Below are 24,535 nucleotides of genomic sequence, written 5' to 3' on the forward strand. Positions count from 1 at the left end.
TTGTCTTGATATCCACAGTGTCTAGAAAAGTGTCTTACACACAATAGGTGTTTAATCAAAAAGCATTTATTAGGCCCTACTATGTTCCAGGTACTGTGGATACAAAGAACAAAAAACAAAAAAGAAAATAATTCTTGCCTTCAAGTTTAAATTCCACCGGGAATAAGGACTGATTATGTTCAATTGGACCGAATTAGCCTGGGAAATAGGAAAGTATATATGCATATTTGTATATATATTTTTTTCATATGTACACACACACACACACACACACACACACACACACACATATATAGTTGAAGGAAAGAGGATGAAAATAAGCAATTATTAAGAATCCACTTTCCAAATATTGTCTTGTTTGATCCTTACAACAACCCTGTAGGGGCTATTATTATTCCCATTTTACAGGTGAGGAAACTGAGGCAGACAGCAGTTACGTGATTTGTCTAGGGTTACACAGCTGGTGTCTGAGGCTGAATAATCCTGACTTGCGGCCCATTGCTCTATCTGCTGCACCACTTAGTTGAGACCTGGGGGACTTGGCATGCATGCACTCTGCATCTGATGTAAGGTATATCTGTTGGTAGCTGATGACACACTACTGCTAGTACTTGAAGGAGGGCATGGGGTGAGGGAAAGTGAAGTGAAGGCATCTAGGACACCTGCAGGCACCAGGATGACGTCTGTCTTTGGGGTAATCTGGCCCTGTGGAGAAGAATGCCTGGGATTTAACAAATGTTTGGAAAGCACAGGGAGAGTGAGAACAAAACACATTATTGCAAATCTTATTATTATTATTATTACACTCTAAATGCTTTTGTATTACAAGGACCATTAGGAGAAGAAAGTGCTGTTATTATTAAGCAATCCAGCATCCAGAACCCAGCTGTAGTCAGACTCCACTCAGAATGTCAAAGGCATCAGCAGCTCAATTAATCACCAATGGAGGCTTCCCCCAGCCCTGTGCCCGAGGTGCCAACAGCTCACATTTAAAGCTCAGTGGCAAAAGCCACCATCATAACTCACAGGTTTGATTCCTCACGTGGAAGTCACAAGGTTTTATTTCACTCTGGGTGGCTAGACCTTGAGACCTGTAAGACAGGCTCAGTGTGTTGGCTGAACCCCAGTGCAGGATTTACAGGACATGGACAAGAATTGCTTAGGATGAGAAGGTCTAGATGGGCTATGATATTCATCACTGATAGGTGAGGTTACAGATCCATCAAAGTATATTTCACCCTTCAGTAGGGAGAAGTCATGACCTTTGGCCAGTGTCTTGGCAAAAGATATCAGGACCTGAAAACCCCAGGATGCAAAGTATGTTTCAGAACATGGGAATCTGACTTCAAACTATTGAATCTCAGATTTTGAAGGGATTTGAGAGGTCATTGAACCCCACTTCCTGCCTAGTGCAAGAGTCCCCGGACAAGACCTTCCACAAGTGGCTGTCCAACTTCCACTTGAAGACCTTCAGTAATAAGGAATTCATCTTTGCATAAGGCAGCCTGTAGCCCTTTTAGGACTGCTGTATTAGAAAATTCTGTCATCGAGGAAAAGATCTGGATTTAATGACAGTGAACCTGAGTTTTGCCACTTATTCACTAGATGACTTTGGACAAGTTGTTTCACTTTGGGGGAGACTTCATTTGCCTCTTTACCTTATACCATCTGCACACATATTGCTCCTAGTAGATCCTGCCTCATAAACATTAAGCTATTTGAAGGCAAGGACTGTAATGACTGGATTGTTTTTCATCTTCATATCTCCATTGTGAAGTTCAATGCCTTGCACATAGTTTTTGGCTATTAATTCTATAAAATGCAGGGGCTAGATGAAACAATCTGTGTGTTCAGAATCCTCTGATCCTGAGTTCTACACCTAACTTCACTATGTATTATCTGTGTCATCTGAACAAGTCATGGCAATTCTGGGATTCAGGTTATCTCACGTCCTTCCACAAATTGGCCAGGAAGCTACCAGACCCTGGGTCTAGCAATGGAGAAAAAAGTACCTCATTGCATCTCTGGGAGCATTTTGTTTGATGTACCAGACAGAAGAGAAAACCCAGAGGGGAGAGAGATTAATGGAAGATTCTAAGAACCCCTGGGGATGGAGCCAAGTGGCAGGAGCTTCCCGCAGGTTTGTTCTCTTGTCACTTGAAATCACTTTCCTCCTACTGCCCAGTGTTATTAGCTGATAGATAGCATGGCAGTATTGAGAAGGAGATACTTCTGGCTTAGAAAAAGCAGACCCGAGTGGGTGGGGGGCTATAGTCGTGGTGTGAGGGCTCAGTGGATAGAACGCTGCACCTGCAGTCAGGAAGTCCTGAATTCAAATCTGAACTCAGGCACCTACTAGCTGTGTGACGCTGGGCAAGTCACTTAACCCTGTTTGCCTCAGTTTCCTCATCTGCAAAATGAGTTGGAGAAGGAAATGGCAAACTACTTCTGTATCTTTGCCAAGAAAACCCCAAATGGGGTCATGAAGAATCAGACACAGCGTGATATTACTAAACAACAACAAACCTCTTTAAACGTGATAAAGACACAGCTAAAGCTTGGTGGGTAGGAAGGGGAGTGTGAGAGGTTAGAGATGAAACACTAACACCTGAGAGAGGAAGCCAACCTCAAAAAGTCCATGTTTCTGCCTGACTAGAGAGTGATCCCAGGACATCTGCTAGCTACATGTACTATGACAAGTAGGCCAGTCTTCCTGCTGTGCCATTTCCTTATTCACTAGGGACTCATTGAAAGTCCTGAGAGTACAAAATACTATTCTAGATGTTGAGTACAGCATGAAGAATCATCACAGCAGTGGGGTATTATGGAGGAGAGAGAGAGAGCTAAGGAGAGACTTCTGCCTCCCTGGCTCAAGTAACAAGTACTTAAATCCTCCCACCCTTTGTTTTTCACCCCATTGATCCAGTAGGTGGCATACAGCTGGGCACATCTGTCTTTGAATGGCTTAGTCACAAACTTATACGTGGAGTCCTGTTGGGAAAGAAATACCCAGGAAGGACAGCACTCCTGGGAGGGATGGATGAGCTGACTCAGGTCATGGGGATAAACGAATGGGAAATAAGCAGGAGGCGGAGGCCAGGAGAGCTAGGAGCTGGGGGGTTTAAGGCTGAATCTCCTATTAAATAGAATTCGCTGACAGGTATGAATTAGTCTCCTAGCTGCTTCTTTCTTCAAAGAGCTATTTCACAAAAAGCAACCTCCCAGCCCGCAGAGAGCACAGGCTTTGGTGCAGATAAATAGAAGCAGGGACTGGCATTACCAAGACTCCAGAGAGGGGGATAGGAAGGAGTTAGGAAGTGCCTAGAGGATGCTAGATCCCTAGTAACTTCAAGGTTCATCTCTGTTGCTTAGCAGAGAGGAGGAAAAAAAGAGTGAGAGGTTGGATCTGTGGAGGAGCTATCAATGTCTTGGTTCATAAGTATCAAAGAAAAAATAAATAAGAAATAGCTAAGATGTGATAGCTAAGGGAGCCAGGAGCCTGAGCATAATGGAAAAGGCATTGGGCATGAAATGAGGAGACCAGGATTATAGTTCTAGCCAGTGAACATACATTTATTAAGCACTTACTATGTGCCAAGTACTGTGTCGTTGGAGGCGCTGTGACTAGACACTAGCTCCATGATCATGATAAAATGACTTAACCTGTCTAAGCCTCAGTTTCCTCATCTCTAAAATGGAGATAATAATACTTGTGCTTCACTGGGTCGTTGTAAGGAAAACATGGTAATAATGAAGACATGATAGATGTAGTGATAGAGAATGGACCTGTGATTTCACTGGTATAAGGAAGCTCCCTAGATCTTGAGGCTTGGTACCTCTGCAATTTACCTCAAATTGCTTGGAACACTGTAGGGTTGGTTAACTAATTTGCCCAGAGTCATGCTGCCAGCATGTGTCAGAGGTGAGACTTGAACATAGGTGTTCCTAGCACCAGGGCCACATGCCACATGCCTCTGACATGTATGTCTGTGGACATGTATATCATGAGCAGTGGAGGTGTAATGGAGAGCAAGCTGGGCTGGCCTCAGAGCCAGGAAGACCTGGGTTCAAGTATCATCTCTGACAGATACTGGCTGTATGAATCTGTGCAAGTCACTTAACCATTCCATGCTCTAGGCAAGTCTCTAAGAATATGAATTGCAGAGAAAGTGCTGATCTGCATTGGTTGATGGGGTTTCCTCACCTAAGAGTTCCCTCTACCAATTAATTACAGGTCCAGTAAAAATATATATGTTATTGCTATTATTATTGTTGTTAGTTTTGAATTAGAGAGGAGCCAGGAAAGTTCTTACCCCCCAAAACATTTGCCCCTTCACTCTCAGAGTAGCCCAAATGTGTCTCTTCATTCTTATGGGTTAAGGCCTTACAAATTTCAAGCATCCTCAAAAATTTAACTTGACAAACATTTATGAAGTACCTACTATGTACAAAGTACTAGATGTTAAGAATACGAAGGCAAAAAGAAAACAGTCCCTGCTCTCAAAGTTTTACTGGAAGGATACACCAAATATGTAGAGAAGTAAATATAAGACCTTTAGAAGAGGGAGGAAGTAGTAACAACTAGGGGTGTAAGATAGAACAGGAAGTGATTCAGGAAGTAGAAGGTGGCATCTAATAGCTTATAATAATAATAATAATGGCTAACATTTATATGTCACTCAGTTGGTTTTACTGACCGTGGTGCTGAACATAACTGACTTCACTCTTTATTGACAGTGAGACATCTCAGTCCTACGCCATGTGTGTCTCTTCTCCTTAGGACAATACCCTCTCCTACTCCTACTCCTCAGAGAGTGTATAGAAGGCAGATCATTTTTCCTTTCACACAGGATTTTTGCTTTTGTTTTTGTCCTTGACTAGGATCCTTGGTCCTCCAAACCATAGTATCCCCATACCAAAGCCTTGTGTTTCTACCTGTTCTTAGCCCCAGAATGGAAACAATCCATTTGTGATAGTGATTCTTTGCAATCATTGCCCACTTTCTTTGAGTTAGAGACAGGTATGTGGCTTAGCAGATAGACCACTGGGCCTGGAGTCAAAAAGACTTCAGCTTCAGACATTTACTAGTTCTGGGACCATGGGCAGTAACAAGCTCTGTCTTAGTTTCATCAACTATAAAAGAGATAATAACAGCACCTACCTCATAGGCTTGTTGTGAGGATCAAATGAGGTAATATTTTTAAAGCATTTAGCACAGTGCTTGTCACATAGTAGGAACTATGTAAATGCTTGTTCCTTTCTCTTTCCCCCTTGAATTAACTAATCCCTACTTTTGCCCCTGACTGACGAACAGCATGTTGATCCATGGGAGATGCCTCAATGTCCTGATCAGAAATGAATTTCTGTTTGTAAAATAGATAACTGGAAATGTCACAGGCTTTAGGCAGTCTGAGACATTACACCACTTCAAACAAGTGAAATTCCTTCCCCCTTAGCTCCCATACTGCTCTTACCAGATTGTTTTCATCCTATTACAAATGAAGCATTCCCTTGAGCTCCCATGTAACTCACTCTTCATTTTGGGATAACTTTCCCTTTTATTTATTTACTTATTTTATTTATTTCTAGTGATCTGACTTCAATCTTAAGTTGTTTTTCCTCTGTGTAGAGGCGGAGGCAGAAAAGCATCCAGAATATTGGCAGGACTGTTTTTTTTTTGTTTGGGATCCCAAAAGTATTGGGAGGGGTGAGGTAGGATGCTTCAGTGTTCCAAAACAAGGAGAAACAAGAAGAGAAAGTAAAGTACAACAGTTCTTAGCACTGTACAGGATATTATCAATTAACCAGAACCCAATTAACCAAAAAGCTCAATTAGATAGATTTTCTCCCTTTTTCCTTCCTCCCTCCTGCCTTGCGCTCTGCTTTTAAGAGAAGGAGGCAAGTGACAAAAAAACAAGATGATGGTACAGGTTTATTCCAAAAAGCAACTTTCAAAGGATGTTTAATGATTGATCTAGCTACATCCTGATCTTCTGATCTATGTACAGCAATGGGCACTTCAGTGTGTGTAGTGGAAAGAACACTGGATTTGACATCAGAAGATCTGGGTCTGAATCTTGACTCTTCTTCATTCTTGGTTAAACTATCTTTATGCCCTTGAACAAGTTGCTTCCCATCTCATGGCCTCTATCTCATCATCTATAAAATAGCTAGATGCTCTGTCAGTACCTTCCAGTTCTAAATCCTTTGATATTCACTGTGATAACTAGGAAGTACTGCAAAACTGACAATTATCATTCAATCTGCCAAACAACAAATATTTAGTGATCATCTACCATATGAAAGGCACTGTGTTAGGCATAGAAGGTGATAGGTGGTATGACGTATGATCTCTGTCTTTCCAGGATGTTACAGTTTAGTTCGGGAGGTAAAGTATAGCACATGCAAAAAGTTGAATAACCAAAGAGAAGAAGAAATTGATCAATAAGCGTTTAAGTATGGAGTATATGCCAGGCACTGTGCTAGGCACTAGGGATAACGATGAAAGTGTGACAGTTTCTGCCCTCAAGGAGATTTTGTTTTGCCAGCATATGACATTTAATCCCATGGCTACATACCAAATAAATGTTATAGGCAAGAAGTGCTGCATGCTTAGAGAGGGTTTGGAAAGAGAAGGGAGATGCTTTCCTAATACTAGTGCAGCCACCAGTCACTGAGAGTCATTTACTCTGCTTGTGTGCACGGCCAGCCCTGACTGTTCTGGTCATTAGCCCTTGTGGAGGCTGGGGAATCCCCAGAAAGGAGATATTTAAGAACAGAATCAACAACTCACATTAGTTCACACCTTCTTGGTTGACCTCCATGCCTGCCTGCTGAGGCACAGGAGAGATTGGACAGTAGTTGTGTGGGAACTGGGGAAGAGATGTATGGGTTTTATATATATATATGTTTGCTTAGAACTTGTGACCTGCAGCTGCTCCTGGATGTCTGAGGTCAAATGCCAGAAACTTCACTGTGGGTAGGATGCCTCAGCCTTTTTTTTTTTTATTGATGACCTATTTCCCCCACCAAATGCACAGAGAATTCTCAATGGTGGCACAGATGCGTATAGTTCAGAGACTAATAGCTAGCTTTCCCCTGAGCAAATAGGCATATGCAGGAGCAGAAGAAACAAAGGTCAGCTATAAGGAAGGATTTCCCAAATGTCAGGGTGGTTAAATAGAGGAAAGAGTTCTTAAAGGAGGTTGTGGAATCAAGAGATAGTGTGGTGTAGTGGAAAGTGCATTAAATTTGGGAAAAACTGGGTTTGAATTCTGGCAATTTGGCCTATTATAATTTCAGATCCCCAAAGTAATTTAGCACTTAAGACTAGAAATCCTTCCTAAAGGTCATCAAATGTGACCCCTTCATTTTATAGCTGAAAAAACTGAGGCCCAGGGGCAGCTAGGTGGCACAGTGGATAGAACACCAGCCCTGGAGTCAGGAGGACCTGAGTTCAAATGCAGCCTCAGACACATAACACTTACTAGCTGTGTGACCCTGGTGGGCAAGTCACTTAACCCCCATTGCCAAAATACAAAACAAACAAAAAAAACCCCTGAGACCCAGAGAGTTTAAATGACTTTGATTAAAGTCATGCAACTAGTAATGACTAAGCTAATATTCACATCTGTTTGATCTTTAGCCTTTTAGAAGTTATTGGATGGTAGGTAGAGCCTATATCAGATTGAATGCAGTCTTGGGGAGGGAGGTGGGGAGGGAGAAGGAGAAAATTTAAAACTCAAAAGCTTATGGATGGGGAAGCTAGGTGGCACAGTGGATAGAGCTCTGGCTTTGGAGTCAGGAGGATCTGAGTTCAAATTTGACCTCAGACACTTGACACGACATGTACTAGCTGTGTGACCCTGTGCAAATCACGTAACCCCAATTGCCTCACCAAAAACAAAACAAAACCAAAAGCTTGTGGAAGTGATTGTTGAAAACTAAAAATAAGTAAATTTTTAAAAAAGAAGAAAGTACATTCCAAGTGCTGTGGGTAATAAAATTAATGTTGAACTTTAAAAAAAAAGTTATTGGATGTTAGGAGTCTCAAGCAAACCTATCTATAAGCCCCCATCTCTCATCCCCAGTTCCTACTGACATCTTTTTCAAACTGTTCAGCAAGACTTTAGGCTTAGATCCCATTCTCCTAGTATCCCATTATTCCTGAGACTACAGACATGACCCAGGCAATGTCTCTTAATCTCTCTCTCTTTTTTTTTTAGGCAGTTGGGGTTAAGTGACTTGCCCAGGGTCACGCAGCTAGTAAGTGTCAAGTGTTTGGTCTGAGGCTGGATTTGACCTCAAGTGCCCCTGACTCCAGGGCCGGTCCTCTATTCACTGTGCCACCTAGCTGCCCCGAATGTCACTTAATCTTGATAAGCCTTCTTCATCTGTAAAGTGAAGAGGCTGGATTCTCCAAGGTCCCTTCCAGTTCTTCTAGTACTAGGATTCTTTCAAGCCTTACCTGTTAAAACACTTATTCAAGCTATGTTGTAAAGGCTAACCAGATAAACTACTAATTTAAGTAAGATGTTTACTCATTCCTGCCCCCAGACTCCATGTATTATTGCAAATTGAATGAGGAAAGAAAAGGAAATTTTCTTTGAACCTTGTTTCCTTATTAAAAAAAAAAAGAGATTGGATTGGGCAATCTCTAAATTTCTTTGATTTTCAGTCATCTATAAGCCTAACCCAGGGACGGCTAGATGACACAGTTGATAGAATACCAGTTCTGGAGTCAGGAAAACCTGAGTTCAAATTAGTCTCAGGCACTTACTAGCTATGTGACCCTGGGCAAGTCACTTAACTGTTTGCCTCAGTTTCTTCATTTTTAAAGCTGGAGAAGGACATGGCAAACCACTGCAGTATCTTTGCCAAGAAAATGCCAAAGAGTGAGACACAACTGAAACAACTGAACAACAATAACAAATGAGCCTAATTCAGAAGAAAAAGCAGGTTGGGGTTTGAGGGAATGCAGGAGGGGAGAAAGATGCTAAGTTTGATTTTAGACAGGTTGAGTAGGAGGTGCTGGGGAAGGGGCAAGTAGGTGGAGATATACAGTGAGCAATTAGAAATGACAATCTAGACCAGAGGTGGGGAACCTTGGGCCTCAAGGCCACATGTGGTGTTCCAGGTCCTGGGGTGAGGCCTTTTGACTGAGTCCAAGTTTTACAGAACAAATCCTTTCATTAAGGGAACTTGTTCTGTGAGGTTTGGATTCAAAGGGCTGGGCTTGAGGGCCATATGTGACCTCGAGGCTGTAGGTTCTCCACCCCTGATCTAGAGTTTGGAGAGTTCTAGTCTCTGTCGGGGCTAGAGAGAGAGAGAGAGAGAGAGACAAGAAATCATATTATCATGATATAAAAGCTGTAGAGGAGGGTAGAGATGGGGTCACCAAGGGGGAAAGTATATAGAGAAGGAAAATAAGTGGGTCAGTGACAAAGCCTTGAGAGTCACACACATTGCAGGGGAAAGATGAGGAAAAGGAGAGTCAGTAAGGAAGACAGTGGAGTAGTGGTTATGGTGGTAGAAGAAGAACCAGGAGAGTGCAATTTTAATAGTTTGCCTCACAGAAAGGAGAGAATACCCCAAAGAAATAGAAGTTCGCAGTGTCAGAGGCTTCATATAGGTCAAGGAAGATGAGAACTAAATAGAGTCCTTTGGAGTGGGGGGAGGGGGGAGAATTTCTTGTTGAACTTTGAGGGAGTCATTTCAGTAGAGTGTGAAGTTGGAAGCCATTTTCCAATGTGGTGAGACCTGTTGTACATAGTGGTAACTTAAGTAATTCTGTTTCATGAATGAATAAAGGGTGAGGAAGAGGAGGGGAAGGGTAGGGTAGAATAATTTTTCCAGAAGCTTGGCAGTGAAAAGAATGATATGGGATAGTAAGCAAGGAGGTGACAGAGGGAAATAAGGATGGGGCTTCTTTAAGGGACACCTGACTGTTCTGTAGGCATTAGGGAAGGAACCATTGGAGGGGGAACAACTAAAGATACAGAAGAGAGAAGGGATGATTGATGGAATAAAGGCCCAAAGGAGTCGATGAGATCAAGGGAACAGATGGAAGAGAGAACAGATGAAAATATAGTGAACCTTTGAAGTACGGATGAGAGAAGCTAATGAACTGGCCTCAGTTTCAGTAAAGTAGGTGAGGTCATATGCTGAAATCAAGACAGAGGGCAGGGATGGGCTTATCATAGAATCATAACTCTAAAATAGGAAGGAACCTCCAGTTCGCTCTTTTTACAGATGAGGAAACTGAGGCCCAGAGACATGAACTTACTTGTCTATGATCACACATCTAGTAAAGGTCAAAAATGAGATTTGAACTCAGGTCCTCCATGGACCTGATATGGAGCCATAGATTTTCCCACTGTACCACACTGCTTCTGGCAAGGTTTGAACAGTTGCCCAGGGGAGCTCAGTTAGGGAGTGGATAAACAATGAATTAAAGGATTACCAAGAAGGGAGGACAACCAGCTGAAATTAAATGTCATGAATCTGTAGCAGATTAAATCACCATTCTGTTGTTTTGTCCTCTAATGCCTGACAGTATGGTATTAAGCACAGTTGGAACCAGCAGCCAAGTTTATCCAGGGCTGGGGACTGGCAAGGTAAAAATGATGGAGGGACAGTGGGGAAAGGGAAGAGTGACTTGGGATGACGCACTGCCGACTTAATTAGCTAGAAATATAGTTTGAAAGCTGGAAATTGAGCTAAAAAGCTACAAACAAAGCTGGAGACCTGGACAACTAGCTAGACATCCTCCTCATAGAGCAGCAAAAACAAGTAGTCATAATAATAATAGCTAGCATTTATATAGCACTTTAAGGAATGAAAAGTGTTTTGTAGACAAAAGTCTTATTTGGTCTTCAGAAGATCCTTGTAAGGCAGGTTCTATTATTGTCTCCGTGTTGCAAATGGGAAAACTCATGGTGACTTATCAAGCTAGTAAATGCTTAAGGAAGAATTTGAATTCAAGCCTTGTTAATGCCAAGTCAAATATTTGATCCACCTGGCTACCTCTAATCTCTTCTCCAGGCTTCCAATCATGAGAAATGTCCTACCCCAGCAGCTTCTTCCACTTTTGGACAGCTCTAATTGTGAGAAAGTCTTTCTTTACGTTGAAGGAATCCAACCCCAGGGGGAGAAAGCATTTTCCACCCCAACCACATAAACCATTGTCAATCAGCCTCTGTAATTACCCAACAGGCAGAGCTGGCATTGCTCCCCCCCAACCCCTCCCCCTCTGCAGATGTGCCTTGTCTCATTAGCCATCTGCCCCCATCGTGCCCAATGACAGCCCACAGAGTATAAGTGGCTGCCCTGCTGGAGAGACAGGAGGATAATGTCAGCCATATGAAATCAATACATTCTCAGACAGCTCTGTCCATGCTCCTCTAATGGGAATGTGGCTGGCTTCAAGACACAGGTAATCCTCAGCCAGACTCATTTGTGTCTGGGACCCACAGTTCTAGAGGAATCTTGTGATTCCACCTGGAGAATTCTAAATGAGGCATGGTTCCAGGAAGTAGTGGGGAGTGAGTAGAGGGGGCGCTGCTGATTGGCAACCTGGGTTGCTCAAAGGAGGCTGCTCTTCCAACCAAGGATGCCAGAAAGGCCAGGAGGAGGTGGGGAAAAGGAGAAAAAGTAGGTCTGGAGAAAAATGATGGCTCTGCCTAGCAAGAGGAGACTAAGACACTGACCCACTGGTTTGTCAATCCCTCGGTCCCTCTGACATTGTGACCTATTATCTGTGTGACCCTAAACAAGTCAATTAACCACTCTTTGCCTCAGTTTCCTCTGTTGTAAAATTGGAAGGGTGTACCAAAATGATCATGGGATGGCCCATGGTTACACAACTGACTTTAATTCTTAATTTCTAAGATTTCTTCCGGCTCTAAATCTAATCCAGGGGATACAGAGCTGTATATTAGGCACTTAGGGTCAATATGCTGTCTTTTACAGGTGGTGCTGCTGACACCTCTCCAATCCATCTTCCACACAACTTGCAGAATTTATATTCCTAAACCATAGATGTGACCACAGATCTCCCCTACTCAAGAAGCTTCAGTGGCTCCCTGTTGCCTAGAGGCTAAAATACAAACTCTTCTGTTTGGCATTTAATACCCTTGATGATCAGACTCCAGGCTATCTTTTCAGGCAGATGGCATGTCCTTTCCTTCACATGCTTTATGTACCAGCCAAATTGGCCTACTTAATGCTCCCCATACATCCATTTCCTGCCTCCAAGCCTTTGCTCTCTCCCTGGAACACTGCTCCTTTGCACCTCTGCCCCTTGGAAAGTCAAGCTGCCAGCATAGTTCAGCTTAAGTACCAAGATGTATCAACAGATTCTCCCCGTGGTTAAAACATCACTTTCCCCTTATTACTTTGTATTTAGCCTACACACACACACTTACATATGTATATGTTGTATCCCACTAGTAGAATGTAAGCCCCTTGAGGGCAGGGACTGTTATGTTACTAACACCTAGCATAGCATACAGTAGGCACTTAATAAAAGCTTGTTGAATTGAATTGCCATGTCTTTTGAGCAGTTTCTTAAAGAGTTGTGCTTTTGTGTCTGTTCCCGCTTTGTGACCAAGTGTCTGAATAGGCTGGCCACGATACTCTTCTCTGTAGAAAGCTACCAGCCTCACCTAGAAATGAACCTCACTAACAACACCTTAACCCTGTAAACCCAGACTAGGGGTTGGAGACTGAGAAAAGAAGTCACTGCGGATTTGAGGATGGTGGGGAGTTGCAAGGATGCACCTGTTCTACTATTGTGCAGTCCCCCTACATAGGTCTTCAAATGTCCCCTGGGAAAGTTCACCCTTGTGTTTCCTTTACCCCCTAACTCTGCTTTCTCTTTCTAATTGCCTGTGCATTCCAGGAGTTCTCTCTCCAGCGAATGGACAGCCTTCTGGATGACCGGGTCAACATCCTGGGATTTTCTATTTTCAACCAATCCCATGCTTTCTTCCAAGAGTTTGTACAGAGCCTCAACCAGTCATGGCAGGAGAATTGTGACCACGCGCCCTTCACTGGGCCTGCAGTAAGTACCATGGCCTTCAAGTCCCCAGTGGACCATTTGTACACCCTACCCCTTGCTAGACAGCCCAATCAAAGAGCATCTTTATGGCCATCCACTTCTGAATCATGGTGACTTCCCTGGTGTCCCAGAAAGCTGGGGTTTCCTCACAGCTCCAATTCCACTTGTTTCCACTCAGTTACTAAGGCTGCTTATATCCAAGGGCTTTAGGGCCCATCCCAACACTCATCGTCTTGTTCCTTCCATCAACCTTTCAAAATCAGAGCCTATTTTGACACATGCCTAAGGAATAAGTTGTCTGAGCTGCTCAAACTGGTCCCCAGAGCTCTAAGACCTTCAAGCTTCCATTGTTCCTGGCCCCAGGAGACTATCCCTAGCTCTCATTTATGGAGAATTTTACAGTTTACAAGCTATTTTCCTCACAGCTGCCCAGTAAAGTAGCTAGTGGAGACGTTATCATCTCTATTTTACAGATGGGAGAACTGAGGCTCGAAGAGGCCACATGACTTTGCCTTAGTTAAGTAGCAGAGCTCAAACTGGAACCCACTTCGGCTGGCTATGAATCAAATATTATATAGTCTAAAGCTCTCTGCCTGGTTCTCTTCCCTGTCTACATTAGCATTGTTAGTGACTTAGGAATTCCATCCTCCATCTCTACCCATCTTTCCACTCCTAATCCTAAAAATAGAGGCATCTATGAGTATGCCATGGAAAGATAATTTGGGAACCTGGGGCTAGAGAACAGTAGGAACAGACAAGGAGACAGCTGTGAGGGTAGAATTGATGAGGGATTAGCGTCTCTATTTGGGACTTTTATCCTGTCATTCAGAAATACTCAGAAGTCCCCTAAAGCCAAGGGTGTGCTGGAGCCAGCTTGAACTAGCTTTCTGATTGTTAAATTTTCAGTGTGAGCATTTACACCTTGGAAATCCAGCAGATGCTACAAATCAACGATTGATTTATTGTTTCGTTGATTGCCCAGCCTTAAGAAAGTGACAGTGAAAATGTTAATAATGCATATTAGATACAGAAGAGTGTCCTGCATACATTTCTGCCCCCAGAAAAACAGGTTGTTAAACACTTACTAGCACTCCCCTGCCTAGAGCTCAGGACCAGATGATTGCATGAGAAGTTTAGAGATCACTTTGCATTCTCATACCCTAGCTTGGAATATTAGAAGATTGGATCTGGAAGGGAACTTAGAGACCATATAGTACAACTCCTGAATTTTATAGATGAGCAAAGTGAAGAACAGAAAAGGGGAATGTCTTTCCCAAGGTCACACAAGCTAGTTAGTGGTAGAGCTATGCCTAGAATCCAGGTCGCCTGACTTTCCATTATATCAAGACCTACTTACACCTGTGCCTTCCTATGCACTTTCCCTCTTCCTTTAAATGCCCTTATCCCTGACATCCTACAGACCTATTCCTTGGTGGCCATTCACCTGTAAGTGCATGTTTTCCCTCTTTCATGTCTTCCTCTCCCAATGTCTGTGTCACAAGTGGCAAGCCCTTCCACCCCCCCAGGATAGAGGTTGGGGTTTGCCTCTGGGTCTATGCTACTGTGCCAGGCCCAGGGTTAGGTAGAATTTGGTATTCTGCAGTTAGTGTTCTTTGTTTGGGTTCTATCAGAGTATTTGTGAGAAGGGAGATTAAGGGAGTTTAATTAAGGAGGATGCGCTGGAGAGGACATTCTTTGTTAAAAGGAGATGGCTTTCCTAGTTATTGGCTAAAGGAACAGGAAGAGGGGGGAAAGGGTCCAGGAAACAAAGTAGTGAGTCAGCAGAACCAGTGACCAGGCTAAGTGGTGGAATCTTCTTTGGGAGGAGTAGGCAATAGATAACACAGAGAATGGGCAGCTAGGTGTCAGGTTTGCTGTCACTCTTAGTGACCCCATTTGGGGTTTTCTTGGCAAAGATAGTGGAGTGGTTTGCCATTTCCTTCTGCAGCTCATTTTACAGATGAGGAAACTGAGGCAAACAGGATTAAGTGACTTGCCCAGGGTCACACAGCTAGTAAGTGTCTGAAGCCAGATTTGAACTCAGGAAGAGGAGTCTTCCTGACTCCAGGCTTGGTGCTCTATCCTTTGTGCCACCAAGCTCCAACTATTTTCCTAACATAAGCTTAAAGTTACTTCTGTAGTACTCCCATCTTTGATCTTGGTTCTACCTTCTGGGGCCAAACTAAACAAGTCTAGTTCTTCTTCCCCTTCAAATGCTGAAGGTCAGTAACACTGTGCCCCCTAAGGGGGCTAAACATCTCCATTTCTTTCAGTGGATCGCTATCTGTCATTGCCTCAAGGCCCTTGGCCATTCTGGTGGCAGGCCTGTTGATGCTGTCCAGTTTATTAACATTTTTCCTAAACAACATCTCCAAAGTATAACAAAGTGTTCCAGATGTGTCCAGATCAGGGCAGAGCATAAGAAGATACTCACCTCCTTGTTCCTGGAAGCCATCCCTCTCTTAATGCAGCCCAAGCTTGCATCAGGTTTTTTGGACTGCCATATCACACTGTGGATCCGTGAAGAGCTTGCCATACACCAAAACCCCTGAATCTCTTTTTTCAGACAAATGCATACTTTCCACCTGCTGTTATAATTGTGAGAATGAGTTTTCAAGCCCAAGTGTAAGATTTTATATTCATCCCTATTGAATTCCACATTATTCAGATTTAGCCCAACCTTCCAACCTTCTAGCCTGTTAAGATCTCTTTGGGTCTTGCACCATCCAATGGCCCCCTAGCTCAGGGTCACCAAAACAAACAAACAAACAAAAAAAAAAACAAAGCTCGGCAAAGATGATTTCTGTGCCTTTATCCAAGGTAGACAACGTTAAGCAGCCCAGGGTCCAGCCCAGCACTCTAGAGCATTTTTCTGTAGACCTCCTGCCAAGAAGACACCAAACTATTTACTATTCTTTGAGCCGAGCCATTCAGCCAGTTCTGAATTCTTTTAATTGTACCATTAGTTAGCCCACATCTTTCCATCTTTTCTGCAAGAATAGCATGAAAGGCTTTATTCAAATACTTTAACTAAAATCTTGGTAAATTATATCAACCTCATTACCCTGACTTACAAATTTAGTAATTCTGCCAAAAGAGGAAATCAGTTTAGTCTGGAATAACCTGTTCTTGATTAAGCGACATTGACTTAATTGTGATCACCGTTTACTTTTCAAGATGTTCACTAACCATCTCTTTAGTAACGAGTACCTGAATTTTTGCAGGAATCAAAGTTAAGTTCACTGGTCTATAGTTTGCAAACTATTTTTTTTTCCTTTTGGGGGAAATCAGGACAACATTTGCCTTATTCCTGGTCTGCAGGAACCCTTTCTGTTCCCTACCATCTTTCAAATATGGCTCAGCAAACACATCTACCAAATCTTTCCAGATCCTTGGTTCTAGACTAGGGCACAATGGATAGAGAAGGAAACCTGTTGTCATAAAGTTCTGGATTCAAATGCCAGTTCCGACACTTATAAGCTGTATGACCTTGAGTAAGTCACTTAATCTTTCTCACAGAAGGTTTCCTCTTCTTTAAAAGGGAGCAGCTGGACTCTAGCTTCTAAGGTTCCTTCCACCTCTAAATCTATGGCCAGATGATGCAAGCTGCCCTTTCACTGAATGTTCACATTTTCCCCATTTTCTAGACCTTAAATAGGCAATTTAGGAATACTCAGTTATTTCATGTCTGCACCTGCAGTGATTTCCTGGTGGCCATGTAGTGGCCATGACCACTACACTTGTCCCTACTAATCCTGTGGGATTAATCAGACCTGTTCTGGTTGCATATCTGCTAATCAACCAAAAGGAGTTGTTGAATATCTGGTATGTACAAGGACACTATGCTTAGTGTTATAGGGTATAAATAAAAAGACATATAAGACCCAGTCCCTGTTCCTAAGGGACTTAGGGTCATGTTGCGAAGGTAAAATGAGAGGGTTGGACAAAATAGTCACTGAGATCCTTTGCAAACATAACATTCCTTTGCTCTATAACTCTGTAAGTTGTGGTGGTTTGTCCTTTGTTCTCGAAGAGGACCATGATATCAGGGAGATGATGACATGACTTCCAATTAGCTTTGATTTGAATGAGGGAGGGCTGTGCAAAGTCACCAGCCTCACTTTCTCCTCCAGCCATCTGAGTTCAGTGGCCAGATATCCATCAGGATGACTGGAGATGGCTCAGGATGCAATGGGAGACCTTGGCCCTTTTAAGCTAAGGTCTTTTGAGGTTCTCACTCTGAGTGAGGCAACACCCATTCAGTGAATAGGCCTCTTTAAGAAATGAGTCAAAGGATGGCCCCTTTAATAAAAAAAAAAATCAAACTGGGAGGGGAAGACCCTCAGGGTTGCTGGCCAAAAGAAAAACAGTTACTATTTACATTCACTCTGAGCCTAGAGGGATCCAAAAAAAATAACCATTAAGTGGTGCTTGGGCAGAGACCTATTGTTGTCCAATCCGTGAGATCCAGAGTGAATTGGGTTTTAAGCACACAGTAGTGGGAGATGCCTGAATGGAGACCCAGCTGGCCAATTCCAGCTGGGCAACTCAGTTAGGCCTCCTCAACTCTATAGGACACACATATAACAACACAAAGCAATCCCTACTAGGTGCTGAAGGAGTAGTAGAGAAGTAAGTGCTCAATGACATCAGGGAAGGGAAGACTGACCCTCCTGGGCCGCTGCGGGGATGGAATAGTCAAAGAAAGCATCGTGGAGAGGCAGTCATGTGATCTGGACCTTGAAGGGTGAGTATGTTCTGATAAGCAGAGAAGATAGGAAAGGGCATTGATGGCAGGGAGAATGTTGTAAGCAAAGATGCTGAGGTGGAAAGCATAATCCTGGCTTCCTTTGGGCGCAGACAGATTTCAATTCAATTTCAAAGAGCACTAACCCTCTGTCACTTAAATCCAATTCCCTTGCTTGTCATGGCATCACCTCCATGACGTCATCGTGCTCTTCAAGAACAAAACAAACAACAGCAACAACAGCTAGGTCTCAGGAGAGAGACACTTTCTTTCCCTCATGGAGCTTGCAGTCTATTAAAGGGATATGACATGACACAAATGCAGATCATTGAAATCCAAAATAAAGCACGTAAAAATGTATAAAAGAAATTTCTGTTACACTTAGGGAGAAGGCTTCATGAGAGTAGTGGCGTTTGAATTCGGCTTTAAACGAGGGAGAGGAATTCAATAGGTAAAAAGGGTAAGGGAGCACCTTTGAGGCACAAGAGGAAATTATGGTGTTGGCATGTTGGAGGGCGTGATGATGGAGAATAGTACAGGTTGGCTGGAGGGCGTATTGTGACATGGGGTGGTGACATATGGAGGGCCGCTGGCAGTTGGGAAGCAGGAAGGAGCCACACGTAAAGGAGAGGCTGGAGAAGCATGAGAGAGAGGGTGTGATCGCTAGAGAAGGACCCAAGGGAGTGGGGTGATGGGCTTAGAAAGAGGGACTCATTTTAACAGGCCTCTTCCTCTGTGACTGGAGAGAAGCGAGGTAACTTTGCCGTGATAATTTAAAGGAAGGAGGAGGAGAAGATGTGAGGATCTCCTTTCAATTGACCTCAATATTCTCAGTGAAGTAGAAGGTTAAGTCATTTGATATAAATTTTGAGGACTGGGAGTTCAGTAGGGACACTGAACAGAGAGGAAAAGGTCTGGAACAGTTGTTGTGGGGAAGAATGGGGAGTCAATAAGAGAAAGGATGTTAAGCATCCATCAGAGCTCACCGTAGTTATGCAGCATGAATTTACAGCAGGCAAAATCAACTCAATTTCATTACTTCCTCCAGTGATGTTTAGTAGCTGCCTGGGATCAGGAGCAAAGAAATCATACCAATACTAATACTACCTAATGGCCTTGTGGAAGTCACTTAATCTCCCCAAACCTCAGTTTCCTTGTATGTAAAATGAGAGGGTTGGCTCAGATTCTCTTTTAATTCTAGATCTATAATCCTGTATAGTTGTTTAAGATTTCCAAAGTGCTTTGTATGTATTATCATCTCATTTATGAGAAGCGATGAATATGGTGAATACAAGGAAACATGGAAAGATGTATATGAACCAATGCATAGTAAAATAAGCAAAACCAGGACAACAGCAAAGCAAACAAATTCAGTGCTGCAAAACTGTAATGACTAAGTTTTGGCACCAATGAAGCAATATTAGAAGGTACCCCCTCCTTTGCAGAGGTTGGGGACTGTGAGTATGGACATTATCATCTCAGTGGATCGGACTACATCACTTCTTAGGTCCCTTCTACCTATAAATCTATGATCCTATGGTGTGCTGGTTGTGGTAGAACACATGCAGGAATGAGGATCAGTAGATGAGGGATGGTAGAATTGTAGAGTGGTGGTTGGTAAAATAATAAAGTGCTAGAATGTGGCTTCAAGCTTGGGCATGGAGGCAATTGGAGCCAAAAGGTGGAGATGGAGTGGGGGAATGGAGTGGGTCAGGTAATCAAAGGTCACACTAATGGTGAAGAACAAGTTTCATCTGAATGGAAGAGGCAAAAGGATAGGGGGCTATGTCTTCTCCCAGCCTTAGAAATGCAGCTCTGCTAACCATTTTTAAAGGAGCTATTTATGTGAGGATGTCCCGTCAGCCATAAGCATGCAAAAGGAGCTAAGAAAGGGTGTCTGAAACATTGTGGCATAATCATCCTGTAATCTAAACTCAGATCCAAGGGTTGAATTGGTTGTAATATACAAAGACACCAGGATATCTCAGGACTGTCTCAATACTGATAGAGATTTTTTTCTTACTCATTCCATGGAAGGAAGGGAACCTGAGCCAGGCATCTAATTCAAGGTCTGCCATTGATTAACACATTGGCTTTACATATAAGTTCTCTTGATTCTCTTGCCTATGGAATGAGTGCTAATTATATCTTTTGCCTAAAAGGCTATGAAGGTTTTATAGTTTGATTTCCTATGTACAATGTTGGGTATTTTAGATATGAGACCAAAAAATGTCCAAGTCATTTCATTCAGAATACTTATATTTAGAGCCACACAGTTGAAAAGGACCCTACTACAACCTCAAATGAGGAAACTGAAGCCAGAGAAGTTAAAAATGAATTTCCCCAAAGTTACACTGCAAGTTAGTAGTAGGACCGAGACCAGAATTCAAGTCTCCTGTCTCCCAGGCCGTGTGCTTTCCCTTGGAACTTTTATTCCTACAGAATCCTTATGAAATGAGAAAGGATGTGAGTTACTCCTGTTTTAAATTGAGGACATTGAGTGAGATTAAGTCATATTTCCAAGTTCACAGGCGAGTCAGTGACAGAGCCTGGGCTAGAATCTCGATCTCCTGTTTCCCAGGTCCAAGGGTCCTTTCACTTCACTATAGCCCTTCTTGGGAAGGAGGGAGGGTGAATACATATCTTGCCTTGGGAAAAGTGAGAAGATGAAACAGCTGCAACAACAATGACAACAGCCACCCGCCTCTCACTGAGCCTCTTGCTATGGCAATGACCTTACTGAAGAGCAGCACATCTCCCTACCTGCCTTGTTGTGTTCTGGAATTCCCCGTGCAAACAGCCTGGCCCTTTTATGTGACATGCTGCTAAAGAGCACAAAGAAAGATGGAACACAGCCCCAGTGGGGAAACAACCTTGAATTGCCTTCCTCTACTCTGTCTTCAGAAGAGAAAGCATCCCCTTGCTTGGAGGAGTTCTCCCTCCTACCCACCCATCTCCCTTCTGTGCTTCTCCCCTCCTCTTCTATCTCCTTTTCTTCCTCTTTCAATATCCCCATCTTTCCTTTTCTCTTTTCTCCTCCCCTCATCTTTTCCTTTTCTTCTTTCATTCTTTTTTCTTTCTCTCTTTCATTCTCCCTTTTCTTCTTTCCTTCTCTTTCTTACCCCTCTCCTATTTTCTTCTTTTCCTTTTTTCCTTCCTCCCCCTCCATCTCCCTTTTATTTTATATTCCTTCCCCTTACTCCTCTCTTCTTATTTTCTCTTCCTCCATCATTCCTTTCTCCTTATTAATTCTTTCTCATTCTTTCCCCCTCCCTCTAATTTTCTCTCTTATCTTTTCCTTTTTCCCTCTCCCCTGATCTCTATTGCACCAAGTTTACAGTGTAGCAGGTGGATCCCTATACAAACAGAGGAGCTATCTCTTGAGAGGCAGGAGAGTTAGTGGCCAAGCTGAAACAAAACAACAGAAACGACTTGGCTCAGAGCATCATGCCACCCACCAGCTGTACCTGCCAGGCAGCTGCTGGCAAATGGCAAAAACTTCATGCTTCTCCATTGAAAGGGAAATAGTGGGGGTAGGGGAGACTGTGACTGACTAGAGGAGTAGAACCACTTGTTCACATGTCATTCTCATTAATCACGTTGCAAAGAAAGAAAATCATGAAAAATCATTAAAATTACAGATGGCTAGATTAAGTAATTAGAATTTAAGCTAAAACAGATGTTTGTAATTAAGTGTTTATTTCATTGAATAAAATCCAGATTGTAAAGTCTATTTCACAGGATTTTAATGATCTTCCACTCCTGGTATTATCTTTGGGGGCAAAGTTATAGTTGACAGCAGTTTGAGGTTAAAGCTTCACCCACCCCCAAGAGGATACCGGCATCTCAGTTGGCTTGGAAAATGGGTGGTGGAAGGTTGGGGGCCCAACTATGTTGCTATTTCAGGAAAAGACATCATCTCAAATGCTTCTCCCAAATCTCAAGCAACAAATCTTAATTTATACAGTGTCTCTCATGCCCCTAAACAATTTACAAACAGATCAAAAGAAAATAACAGTGAAGAACTGCAATGAAAATATAAAAATCTGAGAACTGGGCCAACTAATATTTCAGTGACAAGAGAGAAGAAATGATTTTAAATGAGGTTTAAACCAGCTGGAAATTTTCATAATTTGAAGAGAACCCAAGAGAAGAGGGAAAAACAGAGAGATAAGGAGGGAGAAAGAAAGAAGGAAGGAAAGGAAGGAAGGAAGGAAGGAAGGAAGGAAGGAAGGAAGGAAGGAAGGAAGGAAGGAAGGAAGGAAGGAAAAACAAAAAAGAGATGGAAAAAGAGGGGAGAGAGAAAAGGGGAATGGATAGACTAGGGAGAGAGAGTGGACTAGAGGAGAGGAGGAGGGACAGAGAGACAGAGAAACAGAAAGAGAGAGAGACAGAGAGAGGCCATACAGACTGTGAACTGAGAAATGTACAGTATGATGTGATTTAGCAGAGTTGCTTTCATCCTGACTGTAGCCCCAAATGCTTTCCAGAGCTAAATTAGTAAATAATAGCAGAGGGGGAAAGCAATTAGAAGAGCAAAAAGAATGTTTCAGGATGGAGATTTGAAAGTAGATAGGAAAAGTTGATGAGGCAAAGAAATTAGAGACTCTTCTTGTAGTAGAGGTGAAATTGGGTGAGGGAAGAGAGTTTGGGTAAAGGGAAGATAAATAAAAGAGACGACTGAGAATCAGGTTCAGAGAGGATTCGTTGAGAAGTAGATTCTGAGTCCTCAGAGGGAAATAGAAAGAACAACTCCCTGTCCGGCCTTTATCCCCTTACCTCGTCCTTATGAGCCCAATCCAAGTCTTTCAAGGATCTCTTAACAGTGAGTCTGAAAGGAATAGGAAAAGTAACTGGAGCCTAGAAAGGAAATAGGGCCTTAGAGAGGAGAACCAAGTGGCTGAGGAAAGGTGCCCAAGTCATTACCACCTTCTACACTAATCCAAAAAGATAAGTGAAGGTTGATTGATGTGCTAGGAGAGTCTCACCTCCAAGGAAGGTCCTAGGATCATAGGATTGTAGATTTAGAGCCCAAGGGAAAACCCCTTCATTTTTCCAGGTGAGAAAACAGATATCCAGAGAAGTTATGTGAATTGCCAGGGTCACAGAACATGTAAGGTAGAGAAGTGAGATTCAAGTCCAGGTAATCTGTCTCCACATCCAGTGATTTTTCCCAAGGAAAAAGAGGAGATATGTGATTTTGGGGAACCCTTCCACCCATCAATATCCCTTTCTGTTATCACAGAAAATAAAATATCAGAAATGGCTGATGAGCATTAAGAATTCCCTAGTCAGGGATCTCCAAGAAAATTTTCATCAAATGTTTTTGAATTCTAGGCATCTTGACCCCTTGTTCATAAGATATCAGTAGCCAAGAAAAGCTAATCCAGGGTGGAGTTATGTGGTAGAAAGGGCTATGGAGTTCAGTTGTGGGAAGTAAGAAAAGATTTGGGGAGATTAGCCTGAAAGCCTACAGGACCTCAAATGTGAGCATCCCACATAAGGCTTCTTAGAGAGAAGGGTGGCCTAAATGAAAGGGGAGTTCAGATTGAGTGTCGTGGAGGAATTAATGGATCCATGATGCTGCCAGAATTCCTGCCCCCTTTCCCTCTTTCCCTTACCACACTACCTCTCAATAATAATTATAGCTGACATTTCTATAGCACTTTAAGATTTACAAAGTGCTTTACATAAATTACTTCATTTAATCCTTGTAACAATACTTTGTAGTGGGTGCTATTATCATCCCCATTTCACAGATGAGGAAACTGAAGCTGACAAAGGCTAAGTGACTTGCTGAGCTAGTAAGTGTTTGCGGTGGTATTTGAACTGAGATCTGGCTGGCTTCAAGTCACTCTGCTGTATTCCAAGGTCAAGAATTCCCCTTCCACTTACACAGCAAGAAGACCCTGGAACTCTTTGAGCAACTGTTTTTGAAGAGGCCAGTTGAAAGATGATAATTCACTAAGCTCCACCCCACCCCCATCCAAATACTTACTGAGATTTAAAGCCTCATTGTAGATAGATACAGGGAGACCCAAAATGACAGATAATGAGCTCAAAATGGGTAGGTAACAAGGCATAACAGAAAGAGCACATAACAGAAAGAACTTTGGTTCTAATCTTTGCCCTACCATTAATTAGGCAAATGACCTTGGCCAGCTCACTTTGGATTGCAGTGTTTAGAACTGAAATGGAGCATCACTACTCTGAGACTCACCATCATCTGTGAAATGAATGGGGGGGGCAGAGAATAGAAGAATCGGGCAGGAGCATTCAGTAATTTCTATGCCCCCTAGAAAGTCTAACATTAATTGTAATAGTCTAAAAATAAACAGACCATAAAAGGTGGAGGGGAAGAAGGGATAGAGATTAATTGAAAGTGTATAGTACAACAGCCAAGCCAAAGGAACTTACCAAGGACACAAGAGGGGCTTCCTGCGCTTGTGGTGGGGTTGGACTAGATGATTACCGAAGGTCCCTTCCATATGTAAGATTCTGAAGGACTATGAGCCAGAAACCCTGGCCAAAAGAAGGTGGTCATTTTCATGGTGCTAATGCAACAGCACTAGATAGATAATAGATAGACAGACAGACAGACAGACAGACAGATAGATAGATAGATAGATAGATAGATAGATGGATGGATGGATAGATAGATAGACAAATAGCATTTATTAAGGACTTCCTATATACCAAGCAATGTGCTAAGCATAAGAATACACTTA

General features: G+C 42.7%; 1 protein-coding gene across 6 annotated transcripts in view; it reads left to right on the top strand.

Annotated features, from left to right (window-relative positions):
• Positions 1-24,535, top strand: part of GRIK4 (glutamate ionotropic receptor kainate type subunit 4) — a 689,615-nt gene that overhangs the window by 466,264 nt on the left and 198,816 nt on the right. For all 6 annotated transcript variants that reach the window (XM_020984853.2, XM_078146898.1, XM_020984864.2 and 3 more), the window contains one exon: positions 12,902-13,063. In XM_020984853.2, coding sequence (XP_020840512.1) covers positions 12,902-13,063 — 162 coding nt within the window. The remainder of the gene's footprint in view (positions 1-12,901; positions 13,064-24,535) is intronic.

The sequence above is a fragment of the Phascolarctos cinereus genome, unplaced genomic scaffold (assembly GCF_003287225.1).
Source record: "Phascolarctos cinereus isolate Bilbo 61053 unplaced genomic scaffold, phaCin_HiC Scaffold_726;HRSCAF=1367, whole genome shotgun sequence".
Lineage (NCBI taxonomy): Eukaryota > Metazoa > Chordata > Mammalia > Diprotodontia > Phascolarctidae > Phascolarctos > Phascolarctos cinereus.